The 22,721-nt window shown below is 36.7% G+C and overlaps 1 protein-coding gene across 1 annotated transcript in view; it reads right to left on the bottom strand.

Annotated features, from left to right (window-relative positions):
- Nucleotides 1-5,867: 5,867 nt before the first annotated feature.
- The window catches only part of LOC127626884 (protein scribble homolog), a 121,895-nt gene continuing 105,041 nt past the window's right edge, over nucleotides 5,868-22,721 (bottom strand). The window contains exons 40-45 of the mRNA XM_052103029.1: nucleotides 22,020-22,157; nucleotides 15,775-15,914; nucleotides 15,124-15,161; nucleotides 14,647-14,721; nucleotides 9,734-9,788; nucleotides 5,868-8,054 (exon numbers count right to left, since the gene is read on the bottom strand). Coding sequence (XP_051958989.1) covers nucleotides 7,930-8,054; nucleotides 9,734-9,788; nucleotides 14,647-14,721; nucleotides 15,124-15,161; nucleotides 15,775-15,914; nucleotides 22,020-22,157 — 571 coding nt within the window. The 3' untranslated portion in view covers nucleotides 5,868-7,929. The remainder of the gene's footprint in view (nucleotides 8,055-9,733; nucleotides 9,789-14,646; nucleotides 14,722-15,123; nucleotides 15,162-15,774; nucleotides 15,915-22,019; nucleotides 22,158-22,721) is intronic.

Genomic DNA, 22,721 nt, shown 5'->3' with positions numbered 1-22,721 from the left:
AAACTTGTAAATAAGGGAAATAATTAACCACTATGTAAGCAAAAACTATGCAAACACATGATTATAAAGTCATGACAATAAAGATTGTTGTGTTTTAGCTAACAAAATCATTGAAAGCGGTCTACAGCTACTGCTTTTTGTGATAACAGATTCAAATTCTGGCATTCTGAGTGGTACTAGTCTGAAATAGTCTTTAATAATTTTTTTTTTTCTTGATTGGAAAAAAATATTAAATAAACTAAAATCATTGAGTTCATAGAAACTAGTCAAATTGGGAAATGAAAATTCAGGCTGTAAAATTAGCAGCTGTAAATCATGGTACAAATGTGGTAGGTTGTTAATACAAGTGATATCTCTTAGCAGAAAAGGAGCGCTGAATCAGGGGCCACTGGAAACCACTATTCTACAAGCTGAACAGCACCTAAACCTGAGTGAATCAGATGTGACTACACATGACCCACCAACATGCTTCAAAAGAAAAACTTAGGACTGATTAAACATTTAAAAAAATTAAATTCTCTCATCATTAGCTTCTTTTCCACCATAGGGCCGAAGACATCACAAAGCTGTGCCGATCTGGGCAATTTACGTAACAAATCTATCTTTTGGCAACGGCATGAGAGGTAAACATTGAAGCAAGTGCACTTTGGATGATCACATATTCCAGTTTTTAGGACCACCTTTTCCCTGGTTCTCAAGTCCCATGTTGCTAAATGGAAAGCAAAGAAAAAAAACGAGAGGTTTATTTGCTTAGGTTTTGTGTATGCCACTGGAGATGAATATGCAGAAAGGAAAAGTTCCTAAACTAGCTAAAAAGAATATTTATTGACAAATTATTATATAAGTATTACATGAATAGTTTACGACAACATTGATACATTTTTAATCTTAATGGGCTAGTAATACAGTACTTCCCTTATGAAAATGTAATTTGGATTATATATAGGCTACAATACTAGTTAAATCTTCAACATACAGGCATAAAGATACATTACTCACCGTTCCGTATCATGCTCAGCAGTTTACTCATCATACCATCCCAGAAGTGTTTGACAGCTAAATGAAAATATCTCAGCTCTGTGGATCCATACAATGCAGGTGAATAGTGACCAGAACTGGAGGCAGTTAAAAAGTATGTGACTGAAAATATTGATCTGTTTCACAGCCACATCTATCATATCATTTCTGAAGACATGCATTTAGTCAGTGAAGTCTTGTGGATTTATGCTGCCTTTATGTGATTTTTGGGGAGATGCAAAGGTCTGGACAACATTTCCTTGCATTGAATGGACCAGCAGTCAAGCACATCTGGGATGGCATGAGGGTGAGTAAATGATGAGAATTTAAATTTTTGTGCTAACTATTCCTTTAAGTGACTCATGTGAGCTTGGGGGGACCTCTACTGACAGGACTATGTACCACAGTTGTTTATACTGTAAAACCAATGCATGAACATATTACTAGCTAATACTTTGTGTATAAAAAGACAACCAATGTCAACCAGATAATATCTTTAAATCCTGTCTCTTCTCAGGTCTCCTCCACCCAAGGCTGAGGCATTTGAGGATTTCAAGTCAGAACAGGGAAGTGAGATTAACCGCATCCTAAAGGAGAACAAAGCTATTCACAGATGTCATCAATGTGACTTAAATGGGACATTGACTGCATTGCTTCTAAACTGTGACAATTCAGAGAACGTCGACAAAGCCAGAGTGAGCATTAGATGATATACTAGAGACAATCGCCCTGTCTATGTTCTCTTGATTTGCCTACACTTGAAAACAAAACCAGCTCCTTTTTTAATCAAATGTGTTAACTGAATGCGGTTCTTCATTTATCATGGCAGTTTGTGAGTGTTGGAGGAAGCAGAGCTGTCTCTAGTGCTGCAGATGAATGAGTTGAAGAATTGTTTTATGAAGCTAATTTAAGACGAAATACGACTAAAGGAAATTAAAGTAATACTTTCACAATGTCATCGCATCGTTCTCTAAATGAAAATACCTAAAATATCGTATGCAGTGTCGTTTCTAAAACAAGAAAAATCGAATTTATCTTGTTTTAAAGATTTTTTTTAAATATTTTTACAGGAAAACAATACAACAATTATTATCAAGTATACGATTTTTGCCCTAATGTCAAAGGTCTTACTAGAAAAAAATATGATCGTGCCTGTTAACATGTGCATTAGCATTTTAGCTTAGCGTCACTTTTCACCCATTCTGTTTCTGATGAGCTCCACACCCAACAACAATCTCAGCGAGAGAGTTGTGAACAAATGACTCTTTTGAACCGGATCTTTTTCATGAATCAGCCGAAAAGAAGTGAAGGTGTGATCTCAGGAGTTCAGGTAGCAGTTTGAATAAGATTCACTTTCTCAGCCGTCAGTTTGTTCACAACTGGGAGTGCAGACATTTCAAAATAAGAGTCCCAGGTGTATTTCGGGCTTAATTATGAAAAGTCCTGTATTGTATACCACTTTTTTTCTTTAGGGTAGGGCTGCACCAGCTGTGCGTAAGTTCTCACGTATGTTAGGACGTAATGTTCACACTAAGGGCTTAGTAACTACTAGTTAGTTTGTAACTAAGTCAGTGCTTAATTTGGTGGCACCACCTGTTCTTATGGCAAGAATTGAACTAGTAGGTCGTAAGCTCTCCGTAAAGTGATGCGTAGTCGCGTTTGACCTCTGACCGTTCCCCCTGGCCCAGATGGCCTGACAACCAATTATTATAAAAATTTCTGGGAGCATATCAGAAAACCTTTATTTGAAACACTTAAAGAAGAACAACCTGTCACTTCCACAGACGTTGGGGCAAGGTGTTATTGTTCTTGTACCAAAACCAGACAAAGAGCCCGAACTCTTGGACAACTGGAGACCGATAACACTTTTAAACAATGACTACAAACTGTTAACGCATATATTTTCAAATCGACTAAAAGATGGTCTCTCTCAAATAATAAGTGACACTCAATCAGGATTTATGAGAGGTAGATCAATACACAATAATGTCCACTTTGTCCTTGATTTACTTGAATATAATGAGCATATAAATGATGATGTTATTATTCTGCATTATTCTCTTTTTAGATTTTTATAAGGCCTATGATATGGTCGAACACTCTTTTATTTTCAAGGCTTTGGAACTCTGTGGTTTTGGGGAGAAATTTAGGAACATTATAAAATGTTTTTTAATGTCTCTAACAGCTCAATATCTCTCTCAGGTGGCACTACCCCTCGCTTCACTATCTACAGAGGCTATCCATTTCACCCTCACTCTTCATAATCACAGCTGAAATGCTGTCAATCCTCGTAAAAATTCTGATATTGAACACTTAAATATCTTTGATAGCCAAATAATTATAAGTCAGCTGGCTGATGACACAATCTTGTTTCTAAAAAAATGTTGAGCAGGTCCCAAAGGCCATTGAAATTATTGCCTCATTCTCAAAAGCATCTGGTTTACAATTGAACTTGAAAAAGTGTGAGTTATTAACTACACATGACTGCCATCTTGAGCCCTAAAACTACTGTCAAATACTTGGGTAGGCCTATACATATAACAAAAGATACTAAATTAAGTGAAACCTAATCAAGATTAGACAGATAGTTAAATAGAGATCTTTCTCTTTTTGGCCACATCCATACAAAATGGAAAGCCTTTCAAGATGTATTTACCCAGCCTATTCTCTGTCTATCTCTAACAAAGCTACTAAAACCATCAATAAATTAAACTATGATTACATTTGGAATAGAAAACCTCATTATTTGAAAAAAGCGACTATATAGGCCTAGTGAAAGATGGTGGGCTACATGCCATTGACTGTATAAATGGAACCTTAAAGACTAAATATTAAGATAATTTCTAGTACACAGTAAAAGCTTTTGGTATTGTGCTTCCGGGGAATTGTTTAGAAGGATTGGAGGTATTGATTTCCTTTTACGCTGTGACACTGATGTTCCAAAACTACTTATAAAACTGTCTGCATTCACAAGTACTGCTGTATTGGAAACTACTGTACAAACATAATTTTACACCCCATGATGTACCCATCTGGAATTGCAGATACATTTGTTTTAGAAATAAGTCCTTATATTTCAAGGATTGGATGGAAAACAACATTTGGTCTGTCACCCATTTACTAGACAATTATGGAAATGTTTTATCTTTTGAAAACCTTGGTACAAAATGTAATTTTCAGTGCAACCATAAACACTATAAGGTTGTCCAAAGTATCCCATCTGATTTCTTTTTTGATGGCAAAAAATGCTCTACCTCATATGTTTAACCCCCTCATCTTCCTTCATTGATGATTACTGGTCACCAGTTCTCCAGTAAGACTTTACAGAACAAAGTGTTCCGTGGTCTCTTTACTCTTACTTTATATCCAATGCAATATAGCCGAAACGTTGTTTCTCATATCTTCAATCATTCTACTTTGAAGAAATTACGTACAGATTTATAAGGTATTAGAGGTATCTATCTATCTATATATAATTTTATAAAATCACTTTTATTAATTCTGTTAAAACTCTTGTGTTATGTGTAAATTGATTTAAATTGTAATTTTTAGTCATTTTAGTGTTTGTTGACATCACATCGTCATGGTAACAACGTTATAAAATTGTCTGGAACTAGTAAGTGATTTTTAACTAACTAAAATCATGTTAACACACATATTGTGTATGTCTTCTTGCTATACTTCTGAAACAGTGTTTTAATGTACAAAATAAAATAAAAAAGACATGTGCCCATAATAAAGACAACTGTGTTTTTCTAATAAAAGGGTTATTATATCCTTATTATGCTGCATCATTATTGCTTCCGTATGCACAAACATTTTATGGAAAAGATAATTTTGGCTAAATGTCTATCCGAGCGGTCTATACAGATCTATATACATTTATAAGGGTGCCCAGTAATCACATTTAAAGTATATATACCCATTCATTTAATTCATAGGCATCGACAGAATCATAGATTTTTGTTGTAAAAAGGTCAGATCAAAATGTATTTAACACAATATTTACGCATTTATTTAATACACATTGTAGGCTATACGGTTTATCTTCTAAGGATACAAAGCACTGAGCAGAAATGATATAGAAGTTGTAAGAGCCACTTACCAGTGTGACTGTTCTGAAGATGAACATGAGCATTATGAGCGTGTCCGTCACAAGCTGCAAGCAGACAGTTCCAGTGCAGTTTTACAATGCCCATAACAAGACTCTGCAGAGGGTAAGACATATTTACACATACCTGATGCTATTTTGCATTATTTAACACAAGTAAAGCTGAACTGAATTCCTAAATGGGTGAAATAATACATTGAAAATGTTTTTCCTTTACAGAGAGGAAGCAGACAGGTGTCTCAGAGTCCAGGCCCTATAGGGGCAACAAGAGTAAAATAACATTTCTGATGAAGGCCACTTTGTTCCGCTTGCAGTCTCCAGAGTATTCAACACTTAATGAAGAATATGGTCTATATATAAAAGTAGAAAAGGACAGAAAAAGCCAAATTTATACACTGCTACATGCTTGCACTTTTACACATACTGTAGAATGTTGCATGGAGATATTGATCAAACTTCTGCTATTGTGTCATTAACACTGTCCAGCTCCAACACAAAGACAAGGATGTACTAAAGACAATCTTGGATAATTGTTTCAGTTTCTGAAAATACAATTAGCTAAACATGTTCCACATATATTCCTGTTATTGTTAGAATTGTTTCTCTAATATCAATGAGCTGTACAGCACACCTGCACTTTACAGTATTTTTTAATTTTAAGAAAACAGCAGCCCACCCTACTTAGACGCAAGAACCTCAGTACATCAGATTGTTAAATGAAAAGTAAACTTTATTATTCCTGAACCACAAAATAGACTTCTTTGGTTGTACAAATTCACTAGTTACAGTCCTGAATGAGCTCTATCCCAAGACCTTCTATCCCATCCTCCCCATTAGCAAATTAAAAAAGAAACCGCCCCAACAACAAATCAAGAAAACAAAGACAGATCAAACTCTTCTGCTCTTTTAAAATGTAAAAATGTAGTGAATCCCATTATACCATTGGTTACAGAAAACCAACTTCTCAAACTATGATTTATAAAATAATAATAATAAAAAAAAAAAAAAATAAAAAAAAAATCAGCCATTCCCAAAGTGTTAACCAGAACTGAATTTCAGTCAATGAGCAAATCACAAAAGCAAAGATTAGTAAAATTAAAAAACAAACAAACAAACATTTTATATGAATGACAAGTTCATCGGGCCAGTGTTGATGGCAGTTAAAGTGAACAACTGGTTTGAGAACAGCAAAATAAAACCTGTTATTTTAAGGGATAACCAAAGTCTTTCGCCTTTATCCACACACGATTAAAAGAAAACTTGCAAAATTGCAATAAGCAAATATACACACATGGATCACTCAGTAAAGACCGTAACAGAATCATCTACACCCTCTAGACTTTAGTTTGGTCTTGGGGCAAAAAGGCTCAGATTCAACTATAATTTTAGCTTTTTCAACTTTTGTACATTATTCACAAAATGCTTTTAGTGGCATTAAACTAATTAAAATATAGATTAGAAAAACTAAAAGTGAAAAATATATATCTACTACCTTCACACACCTGTCAGAGTAAAGTCCCAAGGAGAGATGCATGTTTATAATAGAGACCAGAAGGTCTCAAAGGATGATATTTTCCCTCCCACTCCCAGTGTTAGAAGAATGGTACCATACGTTCATAGTGAGGTGAGGCAAAGACTGCTGAAAGACAGTTTGTGGTATGATATGGCTGTCAAAGTGTAAAATTCTCCACTGTGGTCACTCCATTTATCAAAGTGAACGATTAAACACAGAGATGTACAACATGGTCCAAAGAGTGGAAAACAAATTAAGATTACATTGTAGCATTCTCTAGAAAGGAGGGTAAAGTGGATTACCAAGGAAAAAAAGATGTCTTATGAAACCATTATCCACTTCATTTTACTCTCCTAGTCCAGTATAGGATGACTAGAGGTCTATTAAAAGGATTAGAATGCAGCTGCTCAAATATAGTAGGTCAAGCTTCATGATCTGGCATGATGACAGGTTTATAACAGATCTTTGAATTAGGTCAGATGCAACCTTTCAAAAACATTACATTCATTTGCATCATCTTAAAAGAAGAACATTTCATACAAAATGATAATAAAGCTTAATTACAAGGCCTCTGATTTAGACTTCAATGTTGGGTGCAAGAAACTTAGTCAATTCCAAATCACAAGTAATCAGCTCATCCAAATGTCAAAAGCCTTAATATATGTTGCCTTCTGTAATGGATTCCCACAGATTAAAAACAATATATATTTCATTAATAAATTACATTTAAAAGGAATAAAAATGTTTTTTTTTCTGAATTAAAAAATAAAAGTTAAAGTCTGGCTTATATGGGGCAGTGAAGGTAGCAGTATGTTGTTTTCAAACTGATTAACAGATCTCCCAAAACAAATACACACAGCAAGTACATTTTAAAATATATTGTTTTCAGTCCAGAATGGTTATGATTTCAAGAGTGTTTAAAATAAATTTAAGTCATCTTTTAATTCTGCTGCTAAAATTCTGACAGAGATAAAGATGGGAGAAAACAGGTATAGTGGACAGATAATGATTTTGCCATTCTCTGGACCTTTTATAATAAAATCTGAGCAATCCATTTCAATGCCAACTGCAAAGGCATGATTAGTGTTGAGGAGACAAGAGGCTGTTGGCCTATCGGCTCATCTTCATACATATGTTGTGGTGGCATTAAAATAAGTGTGGTTGAATACCTGTGTACAGATGTGTATTTCAGAGCATTCTAAGCCATTTGCGACATCTCTTCACTTTAGATTATCACTACACGAGTTTTATCTTCACAGTTCAGATACATAAGTTTGTGAGTGTGCGGTTATGTGGGCACAGGGCCCTCCAGGCTGCGGCGGCCCTGTCGTAGTTTGCGTTTGTTACTGTAGAGAGCCATCTCCTCCAGAGCAGAGGTGGTGGTCACAGGAACTTCTGTATCTACAACAGATACTGAAAAAGGAAAGAACAAGAGAGATAAAAAACAAAATATTTCATATTTGCTGTGTACGAGGAGCTGCCATCACATGCACCTCCATCCACTCTTCCAGATGGCAAGTGTGACAAAAAGGAATTTAAGTATTAAAGGAACAGTTCACACAAAAATTTATCAAATCATCGTCTGCAACCTACAGAGCTCAGATATTATTTGTTTGTGTCTAGCAGAAGAAAGAAAGTCATACACATCTGGGATGACATGAGGGCGAGTAAATGAGAGAATTGTCATTTTTGGGTCAACTAACCCTTTAAGCCCTATTCAGGCAGTTATTGCCTCAAATAGGAATGTGAGGTAATTCCAGCATTTACAGGGGCTAGTCAGTGATTTTATTGGCATCCAAATCTAAAATGTCTGTGTTATTCTCCCACTACCTGTGAAAAATGCCATGCAGAATTACCTACCGTTTTTGAACAAACACAAAGGTTGTCTGGTAATTTATTTTCCATCTGTATCCACATCTCTGAGTTTAAAGCTATGTTTAAAAGTTGCCATATTGTCTATTATTTAAGTTTATACTTGTAATACAGTATATTGCAAGAGTAATATTTTGTGCTTTTTTCACCACATACCTTGCTTTGATTCTCCTTAATAATTTTTTGTCAACAAAACTGATTAGTTTAAAATCTGTTTTAAATCATTTACAGATTTAATTTCTCATTATCAAGCCCATAAACATTCTCGCAAAGCAGTGATTCAGGGAGAGGCATCAGATGCATAAGCTAAAAGGCAGAGCTGCACACCATGCAGAGGAAATCCTGCAGAGCACTGATCACATTTGGGTGCCTTGAGGACACTGCGATCGAGGTTGGAAGCACATAGGTAAAAAGATTTTTGGAAGAGATGCTCTCTATATTTTGATATCACACAATATATAAAAAAAATGCAGAGTTGTGTTCCCAGATCTCCTGTTAGATGTACAAAAGATAGGTTCACCAATTTTTCAAAATGTAATAGAGCATGCAATCTGAAACAAACAAAAAAATAAAAAATGATTTGGATGTTAATATCTTTCCCAGCCAATGCAGAGGAGGGTAAATATATATATTTATATTTTCAAAGCTTGATTTTCCAAAACCAGGTTAAAGAATGAAAGCACAGAGAAACACATCTTAACCTCAAGTACTTTAGAAGAAATTGTAGATCATATGTTTTTGCCCATAAACAAGTGAACTACAGAAGGCTTCTTTTCAAGAAACCATGCGCACACGCATACACACACACACATAAAAACAGAGAACTCCTACCAATTTTTGAAGACCACTTATCCAAGGAAGTCTCCTGTGTTGAGAGGACAATAACTGTAAGCCAAGTACATGTTCTCACCCTGTTCTCCGAAATACAGTATTGTGCAAAAGTCTTAGGCACATGAGATGTTTTCACTGTAGGTGTCAGTACAAAGTACTGTATACATTTTAGATATCAACATTACCTTTACAAATAGAATAGAAGTAGCACAAGGAGTCCGGCAACAAATGTTTACAACACTTTGCAAGGTAATTGATCAAATAAAAATATTCAATTATTAATTTTGAAAACATCACTATACAGCTTATTTCACAACTTTAAAAACTTTTGCACTTTACTGTATGTGGAGACCAGCACCAACACACAGACTCCATTCTTAAGAGCTTACCTGGGTTACTGGATGCATCATCCATGAAGTGCATGTCCTCTGCTGCCCCAGGGGACTGCAGGAGAGACACAGAGTATGAGAGCAGGAAATGGAGTTCTCTAAAATTAATACAGCTCAAATGGCTTCCTTACACCTGAATATACAAGAGGAAGATAACAGGCATCTCCCTGAGAATAATGGTTTGGCTGAATTGCAAAAACACTATCCATATACTTTAAATTTTAATTAAATCAATGAAATAGTCTTTTGCACAGCATAGTAACAGACAACAGACACTTCCCATCTGAGCCAAAGAGCAGTTCTAGGAGAGACTGACTGACCTTCAACAACTCTTCAATGGTTTAAAAACAGTCCACAGAGACATACACAATCACTGCCGACAGACTTACTGATGGGCCATCCAGATTACAATAGCTTTATTATACAACAACCAACACAGTCCTGTGATCAAGCACAGACTCTGACTAGTGATTTTGGTAATAACTCCTGCTTCAAGCCCATGAACATAGCAAAACCCTTGTGTTCTTAAAGAGCCAGCGGTTAAAGGAAATGTGAACATTAAAGGTTCAAGATTCAATACACGTTCAGCCCAATTGACAGCATTTGTGAAATAATGTTGGCAAAAATTAAAAGGAAAAATCACAGTTAAAGGCATAGTGGAAGAAATTGTGAAAAGATTTTGTGATCAGTGATGTCATACAATGGCAGTTTATGGTGACCACCTCTTCAAGGTTCAAAAGCACACAAAAGTATAATTCAGAAGTCTAATAAATTATTCCATGACACATATGGTTATGAAAACTTTCGTTAAGGTTTGGTGAGAAACAAACCAAAATCAATGTATTCTTTAGTGAATCTATTGACTGACCGTTACTCTCCTCTGCATGTTCATGAGACACACAAGAGCAGTATCTGTCGTCGAGACGGAGAGTTCAAGCGAAAACACATTTTGTTTATCTAAAAACAGACAGCTGCACACAAACCAGAGAACAAAACTTACTAAATATGTCTGATGAATTTGTAGCCGGAGAATAGATTCATTTCTATGCCCAGCCTCATTTTGTTTAAAACAGAGTACTCAATCATAATGAGAGAGACTGACAGAGACTGAAGGCAGCTACAGCCACATAATATTCCTTCCTCATGAATCCATCTATTTTGTGAAGTGCACCAGTCCCTCCTGCAGCAAAGCACTCCCACAACATGACGCTGCCACCCCCATCCTTTGGCTTGCAAGCCTCACCCTTTTTCCTTCAAATATAATGATGGTCATTATGGCCAAACAGTTACATTTTTTGTTTCATCAGACCAGAGGAAATTTCTCCAAAAAGTAAGATCTTTGTCCCCATGTGCCCTTGTAAACTGTAGTCTGGCTTTTTATGGCAGTTTTGGAGCAGTAGCTTCTTCCTTGCTGAGCAGCCATTCAGGTTATTTCAAGGTTTACTGTGGATATAGATACTTGTCTACCTGTTTACTCCAGTATCTTCACAAGGTCCTTTGCTGTTGTTCTGTGATTGATTTGCACTTTTCGTTCATCTCTAGGAGACAGAATGCGTCTCCTTCTTGACCGATACTTGGTACTATTTTTTGGTAGAGATTAATATGGTACCTCCAGGCATTTGGAATTGCTCCCTAGGATGAACCAGACTTGTGGAGGTCTACTATATTTTTTCTCAGGTCTTGGCTAATTTCTTTTGATTTTCCCCAGGATGTAAAGCAAAGAGGCACTGAGTTTGAAGGTAGGCCTTAAAATACATCCACAAGTACACCTCCAATTTAGTACACCTTCAATCAGAAGCTAATTGGCTAAAAGCTTGACATAATTTTCTGGGATTTTCCAAGCTGCTTAAAGGTACAGTTAACTTAGTGTATGTAAACTTCTGACCCACTGGAACTGTGTTATAGTCAAATAAAAGTGAAACAATCTGTCTGTAAACATTTGTTGGAAAAATGTATCTTGTCACGCACAAAGTAGATGTCCTAAACAACTTGCCAAAACTATAGTTTGGTAATAATAAATCTGTGGAGTGGTTAATTTTTTTTTTTTATTATAATATTGATTATATTGATATAAAAGTATTAATGAATTCAACTTAAGTGCATGTAAACTTTTGACTTCAACTGTATGTTCTCTGTTTTGTGTGCAGCTGTGTTGTTTTCTGTTAATATCGCCGTGGTGGACCTATTTTTAGATAAACAAATGAAATTGAACGCCCCATCTTGCATTAGATCCTGCTCTTGTGAAGTCTCACGAACGCGAAGAGGTGCACAACGGCTGGGTAACAGTTTCACTAAATAATACAATAGATTTTTGTTTGTTTCTCACCAAACATTAACTTATGCTTTTATAACAATTTTGAGTCTCATGGAATAATATATTATAGTTTTGAATTATACTTTTGTGTGCTTTTGAAGCTTGAAGAGGTGGTCACCATTAACTGCCATTGTATGACATCACTGAGCACAAATTATTTTCACAATTTCTCCCTTTGTTTTGGGTAAAATAAAGAAAGTCATATGGGGTTATAACAACTCAGGGTTGAGTAAACAATGAATTAATTTTCTTTTTTTGGTGAACTAACACTTTAAAGTAAGGCACTTACAATGAGTGAATGGGGCCAGTCCATAAATGTTACAATACACACTGTTTCAAAAGTATAGCCACAAAAAGTAACCATTACACATTAACAGGATTACACAGTGATCAAATCAGGGATTTAACAGTGTTATGGTGTTACCATATTACAGGGTTTACTAGCATCATGTCATCCTGACAACAAAGTTGTAATATTGGAAATAACCTCCCACAGATTCAGTTAGTAAGCGATTTAAACCCCCTAAAATCTTAAAATATTGCATTTTTGTCTTGTGGCAATAGTTTTTAAATATTGTGTAATTTTATATTTATGCACGGTCCATATTCATTTCCATTGTACAGTAAGTGCCGTAACCACAACTTTTATTTATTTTTTTTTAAATAAAAGAAGGACAAGTCAAAAATATTTTTTGTGGTAATTAACATTATGCTAATGATGCTGTCCATTGAGTTTAACTTTTATTGAACACGGATCATCCTTTAACACAGGGAAGACCAGGGATGTCTAAGAGACCAATTATTGGCTTATTATCTTTCCAACTTTTTTCAGTCCATGGAATTCTTTGAATTAGAGGAAGCTTTAAAAAATCTATCAAGCACTCCTTTTCATAAAGTCAGCTTAAAGATTCACAGAACTGTCCCTTTAAACAATCAAAACACATGCATGCAATAGAAACCTTCACCCCCACCCAAGACATGTATTGCTTAAAAAATTTCAAGTTACACTGAGAGCTGTATTACGCATTCCCAGTCATGGTGACACTGCTGCTTCACACATTATCTCAAATAAGACAACATAAACACTCACAACAACACAGCCAAATTATGGCAGTCTCAAAAGGCCACCAAATGGTATATTAGATCCACCAAGCTTTCTGACTGTGGCATTGCTTGAATCCAGATTGCTGTAAATTAAGAATCTGTTTTTAATGATCTGCCTATAATATGATATAACAAAACATTTGTTTAGGTTTTTTTTAAGTGATATCAAATTGAAGACACTAACGTATGTCCTTAAATATAAGCTTGTGCAAAGATACGTGGTTATAGAGAGACATTTCTTTTTGCACATATCTAAAAAGACACATGATACTACTTCAGCAAATTATCAAGCAACTACAACTGGTTTAGATCTCAACATACATGTGCATCACCAACTGTTTTAAATAGAAATAAACATAATAAAAAAAAGAACATTAATATCATCTTTTAAAAAAATCAACAGAAACAGAAATGTTTGATGTTCACTGAAAGTTAATTGAAATGTTTAACATTCAGCGGTTCTAAAAAAACAATTTGTTGTCAACACTATAAATGATTTGGCTGAATCATCACATAAGTTAGGTTGTTCATTTGTAATGTTGAGGGTTTATACTTGATTTCACCAGCCAATTTAATTACCAGCTTGGCCATAACACTGATTTTGTCAGTCTTCAGGATTTGGTGGTCTTTTGGTATGTACCAGAGGAGAGAATATTTTGGAACATTAACAATCAGAAATATTACTTCATGCCCAAATTCCCTTATCACAAAAAACAGAAAGACGACCACAAAACAATAAAACCCAGAAAGACAATGTTCCTTTGTTCCCATGCCCCCCTGCATCCCCAGCAGTACCGCCTCTCCCATTGGCATCACATGGATCAGATACATATCAGATAATTCTATGGCACCAAGAGAATGACAGAATGTTGTGATATTTTGCCCTATAAAGCATTTAGCACTGTGCAACAGGGGGAAAAAAACATCCCTATCATTAGGTTTTAACAACTGACCAACACTGGATGCCACAGGAATCAGATACGTTTTGCTGAATGCATGAAATTAGCTGCTGTTTGAGTGTGAGGCCATATGAGAGTGGATGCAGGGTTTCGAGTGGAGAGGGCAAATATAGTTTGTTTTCCTTTTGAGTGTTTTAGTAAATTAGTTTGTCATCTCAGGTTAGGATCAACGCAAAGCCCCAAAGACCAATTTGTAAGCCCCACCTCTTTGCTACATCCCAATACCCAGAAGAAAAGCACATGTTATAGACAATGTAAGTAGATTAAGAACAGGGTGAGTGCATTAGGCTGTGGAAATAGGCCTTGGAACCGAACACTAAACCCAAATTACTGATAACCAAGATCCAGAATGATGGCTTAAAGCTGCAGTAAAATGAATTATCATGCTGCTCACATTGGTGATTACAGGGCCCTGTTAATAGTGTTTAGGGCCAGGGAGAGGAGCAGCAAGGGAGCAGGGAAAGCCAGGAGGTCAGGAGTGGGTCAAAAGGGTTTGACCAGGAAGGACTCCTTGACGCTTTGCATGCAGGCAATACCTGAATGTCGTAAACGGGTTTGGAAGAAGGAATGGCAGCGAATTTTCGGTAGTCAAACTTCTTTTCTGACAGGGACTAAAAGAATTGCAAACAGGCATAAGCAGTGGAAAGATGTAGAGAGAAAGAGAGGAAAGAAGTATTACAAAAGACAGATGGCAGGATGAATTTAGGGTAGGACAGAATGTGAGAAACGCAATGAAGCAGAAAATATAGGAGGATAGATAAAGGTACAACGGAGGAGGAAGAAAAGCAAACAAAGAAAACAGAAAAAGGAAGGTTCATGGATGATGCTCTACTTGCTATGGACATGAATGTCAAAGAATGACTTTTATCATCAAAAGCAAAACTGGATAGTATGAGATCTTTCTATGGGAACTTAAATACTAGAGCAAACATTAGCCACCCAAAACAACATTACAGGTGAAACAAAGTTTGCTGTCTACTCCGTACTAAACAAAAATAACAAATGTCTCATACCAGTCTTCCTGGTGAAGTTACTGCCCATGGACTGATATCTGTTTGGGAAACAACAACTGATAAATGTAACAACCAAAGGTCATATTAAGGTCTTTTTTTTTTTAAATTCATTTATTTGTATCCCCTTTTCTTCCAATTTGGAATATCCAATTCCCTATACTTAAAAGATCCGCGTGGTGGCGCAGATACTCAATACGGGTGGCGGAGGACAAGTTTCAGTTGCCTCCGCTCCTGAGACCGCCAATCCGCGCATCTTATCATGTAGCTCATTGTGCATGACACCATGGAGACTCTGCATGTAGAGGCTCATGCTACACTCCGTGATCCATGCACAACTTACCATGCTCCCCATTGAGAGGGAGAACCACTTAATCGCGACCACGAGGAGGTTACCCCATGTGACTCTACCCTTACTAGCAACCGGGCCAATTTGGTTGCTTAGGAGACCTGGCTGGAGTCACTCAGCACACCCTGGATTCGAACTCGTGACTCCAGAGGTGGTAGTCAGCGTCAATAATCGCTGAGCTACCCAGAACCCCTTATTAAGGTCTTTAAATGAACCAGTAAAAGAAGACCAAGTATGAAAACACCATTCTGCCTTTTTAGAAGTTCTGCGAAAGGTTTATAAATGTAGGTAAATGGGCTCCTCACCTTCCATGGGTGTAGGAGAGGGTGTGGGGGCAGGAGACGGTGATTCCGACAACTGATCCAGGGCTCCACGCTTCTTCCCCTCTTTAGACTTGGCAATGACCATTTGAGCCTTCAGAGCATCTTGCTCTAGAGACTTCATCCTGGAAAAAGAGAATTAGATAGAGTGAGAGAATGAAGGAATACAAAAAGATAGGTGGGTGGAAAACATGAAAGAGATATAAGCCGAGGAACAGTTGAAATCAGAAGTTTACATACACCTTAGCCAAGTACATTTAAACTCACTTTTTCACAATTCCTGACATTTAATCGTAGAAAATATTCCCTGTCTTAGCTTAGTTAGGATCACTACTTTATTTTAAGATAATTATTTATTTCAGCTTTTATATCTTTCATCACATTCCCAGTGGGGCAGAAGTTTACATACACTTTGTTAGTATTTGATAGCATTGCCTTAACTTGGGTCAAACATTTTGGAAGCCTTCCACAAGCTTTTCACAATGCATTGCTGGAATTATGGCTCATTCCTCCAGACAGAACTGGTGTAACTGAGTCAGGTTTGTAGGCCTCCTTGCCTACAAACCTGACTCAGGTTTCTATCGGACTGAAGTCAGGGCTTTGTGATTGCCACACCAATATCTTGACTTTGTTCTTCTTAAGCTATTTTGTCTAAACTTTGGAGGGATGTTAGGGTCATTGTCCATTTGGAAGACCCATTTGCGAAAAAGCTTTAACCCTCTGGGGTCTGAGGGTGTTTTGGCCACTGGAGAAGTTTTGACATGTCTTGACATTTGTGCTTTTTTTAGTTGCTTAAAAACACATTCATGACTAAAGTCTGAGAACACTGTATTCAACACAAACTGGGCTAAAATAATATGTGAGCAACATGTGTGTACATGTTTGTATTTTTGAGAAAATAACATTTATGCATGGTTTTTGAAAAAACTAAAATTTTAAGTCACTGAAATAAGGCCATATAACACATAATAAATATTTGTCCACAAGCCTTTTGAGAACTGGATCTTGTAGCCTAGAGTTTTTGCTACAAAATTATGTATACCATCCTGATCACTCATTCGCAAAACAATATAGTAATTGAACATTTGTAAGACACTTTTAGTATTAGAAAGGTTATATGCGAGGCGGCGTAAACTATAATGAATATTGATTGTAATTCACACCTGAGGAGACAAAAGACCCTCCTCTGGGCCTATCAATGAGGAATGTGACAGAGAGAATGAATGTGAGGAGACTTAATGATCAAAATCATGTTTTAAGTTAAAAGAAGTAATCTGACTATACATTTTCTTTACATCAAATCAAATCAAATCACTTTATTGTCACACTAACATGTACACAAGTGCAACAGTAGGTGAAAGTCTTGTGTGCAGTTCCGAGCAACATAGCAGTCATGACAGTGATGAGACATATACCAATTACAGTAAACAACATACTTACACAACACAATTTACATATCAAATGTACACATACTTACACAACACAATAATTATATACAATGTATAGTAGACAATACACACAATATAGAATATACAATATACAATAAGTAAGAGTATATGAAATATAATATATATAAAGTAGTTGTATTGAGGAGAATATGTTGACAGTCCAGTGTGTGATTATAGATTAATAAAGTGCAGTGCTAATTATAGATCCTGATAGATCAAGTGTTCAACAGTCTGACTGCTTGGGGGACGAAGCTATCATGTAGTCGGCTGGTGCGGGTCCTGATGCTGCGATACCGCCTGCCTGATGGTAGCAGTGAGAACAGACCATGACTCGGGTGGCTGGAGTCTCTGATGATCCTCCGAGCTTTTTTCACACACTGCCTGGTATATATGTCCTGGAGGGAGGGAAGCTCAACTGCCAGAAACATCAACTGATGATGTTTCTGGCAGTTCGCACCACCCTTTGCAGGGCTTTGCAGTTGTGGGCGGTGCTATTGCCGTACCAGGCGGTGATGCAGCCAGTCAGGATGCTCTCTACAGTGCTGGTGTAGAACCGTGTGAGGATGTGTTGGTTCATTCCAAACTTCCTCAGCCGTCTCAGGAAGAAGCGCTGGTGAGCCTTCTTCACAACGGCCTCAGTGCGGACAGACCACATAAAGACTTTCCTTAATTTTAGACCTACACTACCGTTTAAAAGAAGTCTCTTCTGCTCACCAAGACTGCATTTATTTGATCCAAAATACAGTAAAAACATTGATATTTTGAACTATTTTTACAATTTAAATGTGAATATATTGTAAAATGCATTTTGTGAATTGTTTTGTGAATTTTCAGCATCATTACTTCATTCTTCAGTGTCACATGATCCTCCAGCAATCCTTATAAGATGGTGATGTTTATATAAAACAGCATGTCAACTAATTAAAACTAAATGACTTACTCGTCCGAAATTCTCTCTTCAAAATGCAAACGTTCATCGGAATCCCGCTCTTCTTCTGACTAACTCTTCATCACTATCCAGGAGCTTTCTCACTTGTGTATCGTGCTGTCTTTCAAACATGCAGAAAAGTGAATGACTTTGTTTTTAAGGCACAGTCGGGGGAGTTTACCATTTCAAGAGGCACTGAGTTTGAAGTTAAAATACATACCACAGGTAAACCTCCAATTAACTCCAATTAGCCAATCAGAAGCTAAATTAGGCTTAACATAATTTTTTTGGAATTTCCCAAGCTGCTTAAAGGCACAGTTAACTTAGTGTATGCAAACTTCTGACCCACTGGAATTGCGTTATAGTCAATTAAAAGCGAAACAAGCTGTCTGTAAACAATTGTTAGAAAATGTACTTGTGTCATGCACAAAGTAGATGTCCTAAATGAATTGCCAAAACTATAGTTTGCTAATATGAAATCTGGGGAGTTCAAGCTAAGTGTATGTAAACTACTGACTTCAACTGTATTTAGTGTGCTGTGCCTACTGTGATTAATACAGGAAAACAAGTTAATTTGATGGAGGCAGTCTTAAAAAATAAGCAAAGGTTATGACAAGGCATCTTGAAAACAACAGATGCACCGATATGACTTGTCTGTTGACAGTACCAAGCTTCTACGTGGTGCACCATAAATTAAGCTCCAACAAGAACAAACGAAGACTACGCTCTACATTAAAACAGACCTGAGATGGCAACTTTGGCTTGGAAGCCTCTGCCCATTACATTATGTGAACAGTGCATGCATCAACAAGTCCAAATATGCAGCCTAAAGCTGTGAATACAAGCACTGCCAAACTTTATAAGGTCAGAGTTTATCTCAGCCCCAAATAGCACGCCAATATACCGTTCACAGTCTGTCTGATGCATATTGCATACAAAATAAATGCCAAGTTCCAAAGTTCAATCTGACTGGGTGACATCAGTTCTGGTATAATCCATTTTTGCTTTACCTGCCTCTAAACATCACATAAAAGAAGTGAACTGTGGTTCGTCATTTTACATGTTGAAGATCAAATGTTTACTGATCAGTGAATTTTCTTTCATACTCACAACAGCTCTGCCTAAAGTTAAATGATTTAAATAAAGTGTTATTGTTCTTTGCTGATGTTTTTTTTTGGTTTAAGGAATAGTTCAACACATTATTATAATTTTTTTCACAATTTACATATCTTCATGATGTTCCAAACTCATTTGACTTTGTGCTGTGTGGAACACAAAAGGAGAGAAATTAATGGATATCCCAGTTCGTCTTTTCAATACAGTGGCAGTTGCTAGTTGTCCATTTTTAAAGGGACAATACACCCAAAACTGAAAATCATCTCATCATTTACTCACCCTCATGCCATCTCAGATGTGTTTGACTTTCTTCTGCTGAGCACAAACAAATGTAAATCTATTAAATGCAAGTGAATGGTGATCAGATCTCAGAAGGTCCAAAAAGGACATAAAGGCAGCATAAAAGCCATCCATAAGAATCCAGTGGTTAAATTAATGTCTTCTAAAGCAATGCGATCAATTTGGGTGAGAAACAGATAAATATTTAAGTCATTTTTCAATATAAATAACTTGCGTTGCTCTCCAATGCGTGTTCATGTGTGGCATAAGCGCGTTGCCATGTTAAATGAAAGTAAAACCAAGGAAGCTTTGATCATTGCAGGCAGCAGATGCAGAATCCTTACCATCTGGAGCCTGTAAGGCAGAGTACACTGCCAGGAACAACCCGAAGCACCTTCCTCCCATCCCGGTGTGTACACCATTCTGTTGTAAACAAACCGATCTGCACTTCAGGTTGTATCGTGCATGCATCTGTTCTCGCGTGAACATGCTAATGCACTTACGTCACGCGAGAGACTTAAATTTTCAACTGTTTCTCACCCAAAGCGATCATATTGCTTTAGAAGACATTAATTTAAACACTGGAGTCATATGGATTGCTTTTACCAGGACTATCTGTGCTTTTTGGAGCTTTGTGCTGATCAACATCCTTTTACGGTCCTAGAGAGCTACGGTATTCTTTTAAAAATCTTTATTTGTGTTCAGCAGAAGAAAGAAAGTCATACTCATCGGGGATGGCATGAGGTGAATAAATTATGAGAATTTTCATTCTTGGGTGAACTATCCCTTTAAGTTTTAAAGTGAGTCACTATCAGCTGCCATTGTATTGAAAAGACGGGCCAGGATATTCATTATTGTCCCTCCTTACGTGTTCTGCATAACAGAGAAAGTCAAACGAGTATGGAACATGAAGGTTAGTAAATTATGACATTCATTTCTGGGTGAACTATTCCTTTAAAATAATTTTTTATTCTGTTTTGTGTATGAAAGCAGTTTATATGAAAGTATCCAGTATCAGAACTTTGGTAGGTCTCTCTATAGCAGACCTCAGCAACCTCCGGGCCTCCACATGGTTTAATTTACGGCCTCCACGGCTCATTTATCCTAAAAGTGTTTTTTTTCATTGGATATTTCAGTTATCTTACATTGGAACCGAACACACCTCCACGTGCGTTTAACATGCTCAGGATTGCCAGATAAGAGACGCCACAACCCCAATTTGCTGATTTATACTTGCGCAAATTGGAAATATTCCACCTAATGTTATACTTATTTTGTTTAATATGGCAACCATGCACAAGTGTACTTTGGGCACTTTGTGCCCATTCCTGAGGCTGCTTGAGATGTTTGGTGCTACTAAGTTTGCAGGTAAACCTTCTCAGTGATGAAATTAAATATAAAAATAGATATCTGCATCATTGACACACGGAGGGGAAATCACTGACACGTGAGCAAAAGCAAGCAAGAGATGAATATATATATGATATATATAAGTATTTTTTATTTGTGGAATTTAGAAATGTTGATGTCCCCTCACACATGATTGTTAATGTAACTCTTGCAGTAATAATTTATCATAGTCTTGAGGCCTGTTTTATTCAGTTGTGTGCTGAATGGAATCATGATTCTTTTAGCGTGTAAACGGGAATTGTTTTGAGAATAAAATAAGCAAAATCGCCCGCTTTGCAACAAACGTTAAAAGTTCTATAATTTTTTTGTTAAAACAGACCCTTGATGTAGAGAGTGTTAAATTGAATAATAAATTAACAGGGAAGTAGATATGGTAAAATAAATAATTTCTATTATTAAGTTCTTAATGCCTGATAGAAAAGTATCTACCTTTGCAGAGTAATACAATACTTTAGGAAATTGCAGAATAGTCCCATTCGTCACAGATACACTTCAGAAAATGTATTACACAGCTATTTCTGGGCTTAAAAGATACAAAAACCAAATCAATGTGGAACATTGTATCTCAAAAGGAATACAATGTGGCCTCCTATGCACTACTTAAAGCTTGATGTGGCCCCTTTACCAAAATAGTTGCCCACCCCTGCTCTATAGGCTACAGAAAAATTGTATCAGTGCACCTAAAAAAAACAAAAAACAACTGCAGGCAACTTAAGACAAAAAAGCAATTGTTATTAGAACAATACAAAATTTGTACTGAATAAGACCAAGAGTGAGTGAATGGAGGAAAAGAGGGGGTGCACTTCCAAACTGCAAAGCCAAAACTAGGAAACGTGCAGAAGCAGCAGTGGGTTTAGAAATTGCAGTGCACATTCATCCATTAAAATCCCAAAGATAATGACACTATTAAATATTTAATCTTAACCCATCAAGCTGTTTAGCCCCAAAACAAGAGTGCACACAATGCTTTCAAACACTATGAAGCCCACAAGCAGCATTAAGCATCAGAGCTAAGCCCCCATGATGCTTTCTGGCTGGTAAGGGCAGACCTTGGCTGACAAGAAGAGGAGAAACAGGAAGTGGGAGGGGCTGCAGCTGTGCCTAGTGATGCCCTCACACGGGATTGGTAGAGCCGCTTAGCCAGGTCCTGCTCATACTGCCTTACGTCCTCCTCTAGACCGTAAGGCCTTGGGAGCAGCAAATAACAAAGTAGGGAAGAGAAATACAGGAAAACAGAGAAAGGGGTAGAGCTGAAAGGACAAACTCTGAGATGGACAGAATAGATTAAGAAGGGCAGTTTTACACTGGAACTCAGGGCCATCAAGGACAAATACACGTCTGTTTTAAAAAATCCCTACCCAAATGTAAGTCTATATATAGTTCAGGTCTACACACACACACACACACACACACACACACACACACTTACATATTAGATAACTATAAACTACTAGAGATACCCCAAAAACCATTTGTACACTTAAGCTGTCATTGCATTAGATAACATATGATCAAACCAGGTGACATTTATTTTAAAGATAGCCAAAGCATATTTTTCAAACAAAAATATATATATATAAAAGGTTTATTTAAAACAGTATATATTGTTAAAAATCAGATGGTTGTCAAATTGTAGTGGAAAATGACTGTATTTCATGTGATGACCTACACCCATGGTTGCTTTGCTAGGACACCTGTTAGAATTTGAGTGAAACAGGAATGTTCATTCATCCACTAAAAGTCACCTTGAG

Source organism: Xyrauchen texanus, chromosome 1 (assembly GCF_025860055.1).
Source record: "Xyrauchen texanus isolate HMW12.3.18 chromosome 1, RBS_HiC_50CHRs, whole genome shotgun sequence".
Taxonomy (NCBI): domain Eukaryota; kingdom Metazoa; phylum Chordata; class Actinopteri; order Cypriniformes; family Catostomidae; genus Xyrauchen; species Xyrauchen texanus.
This window is presented reverse-complemented; position numbering and strand designations above follow the sequence as displayed.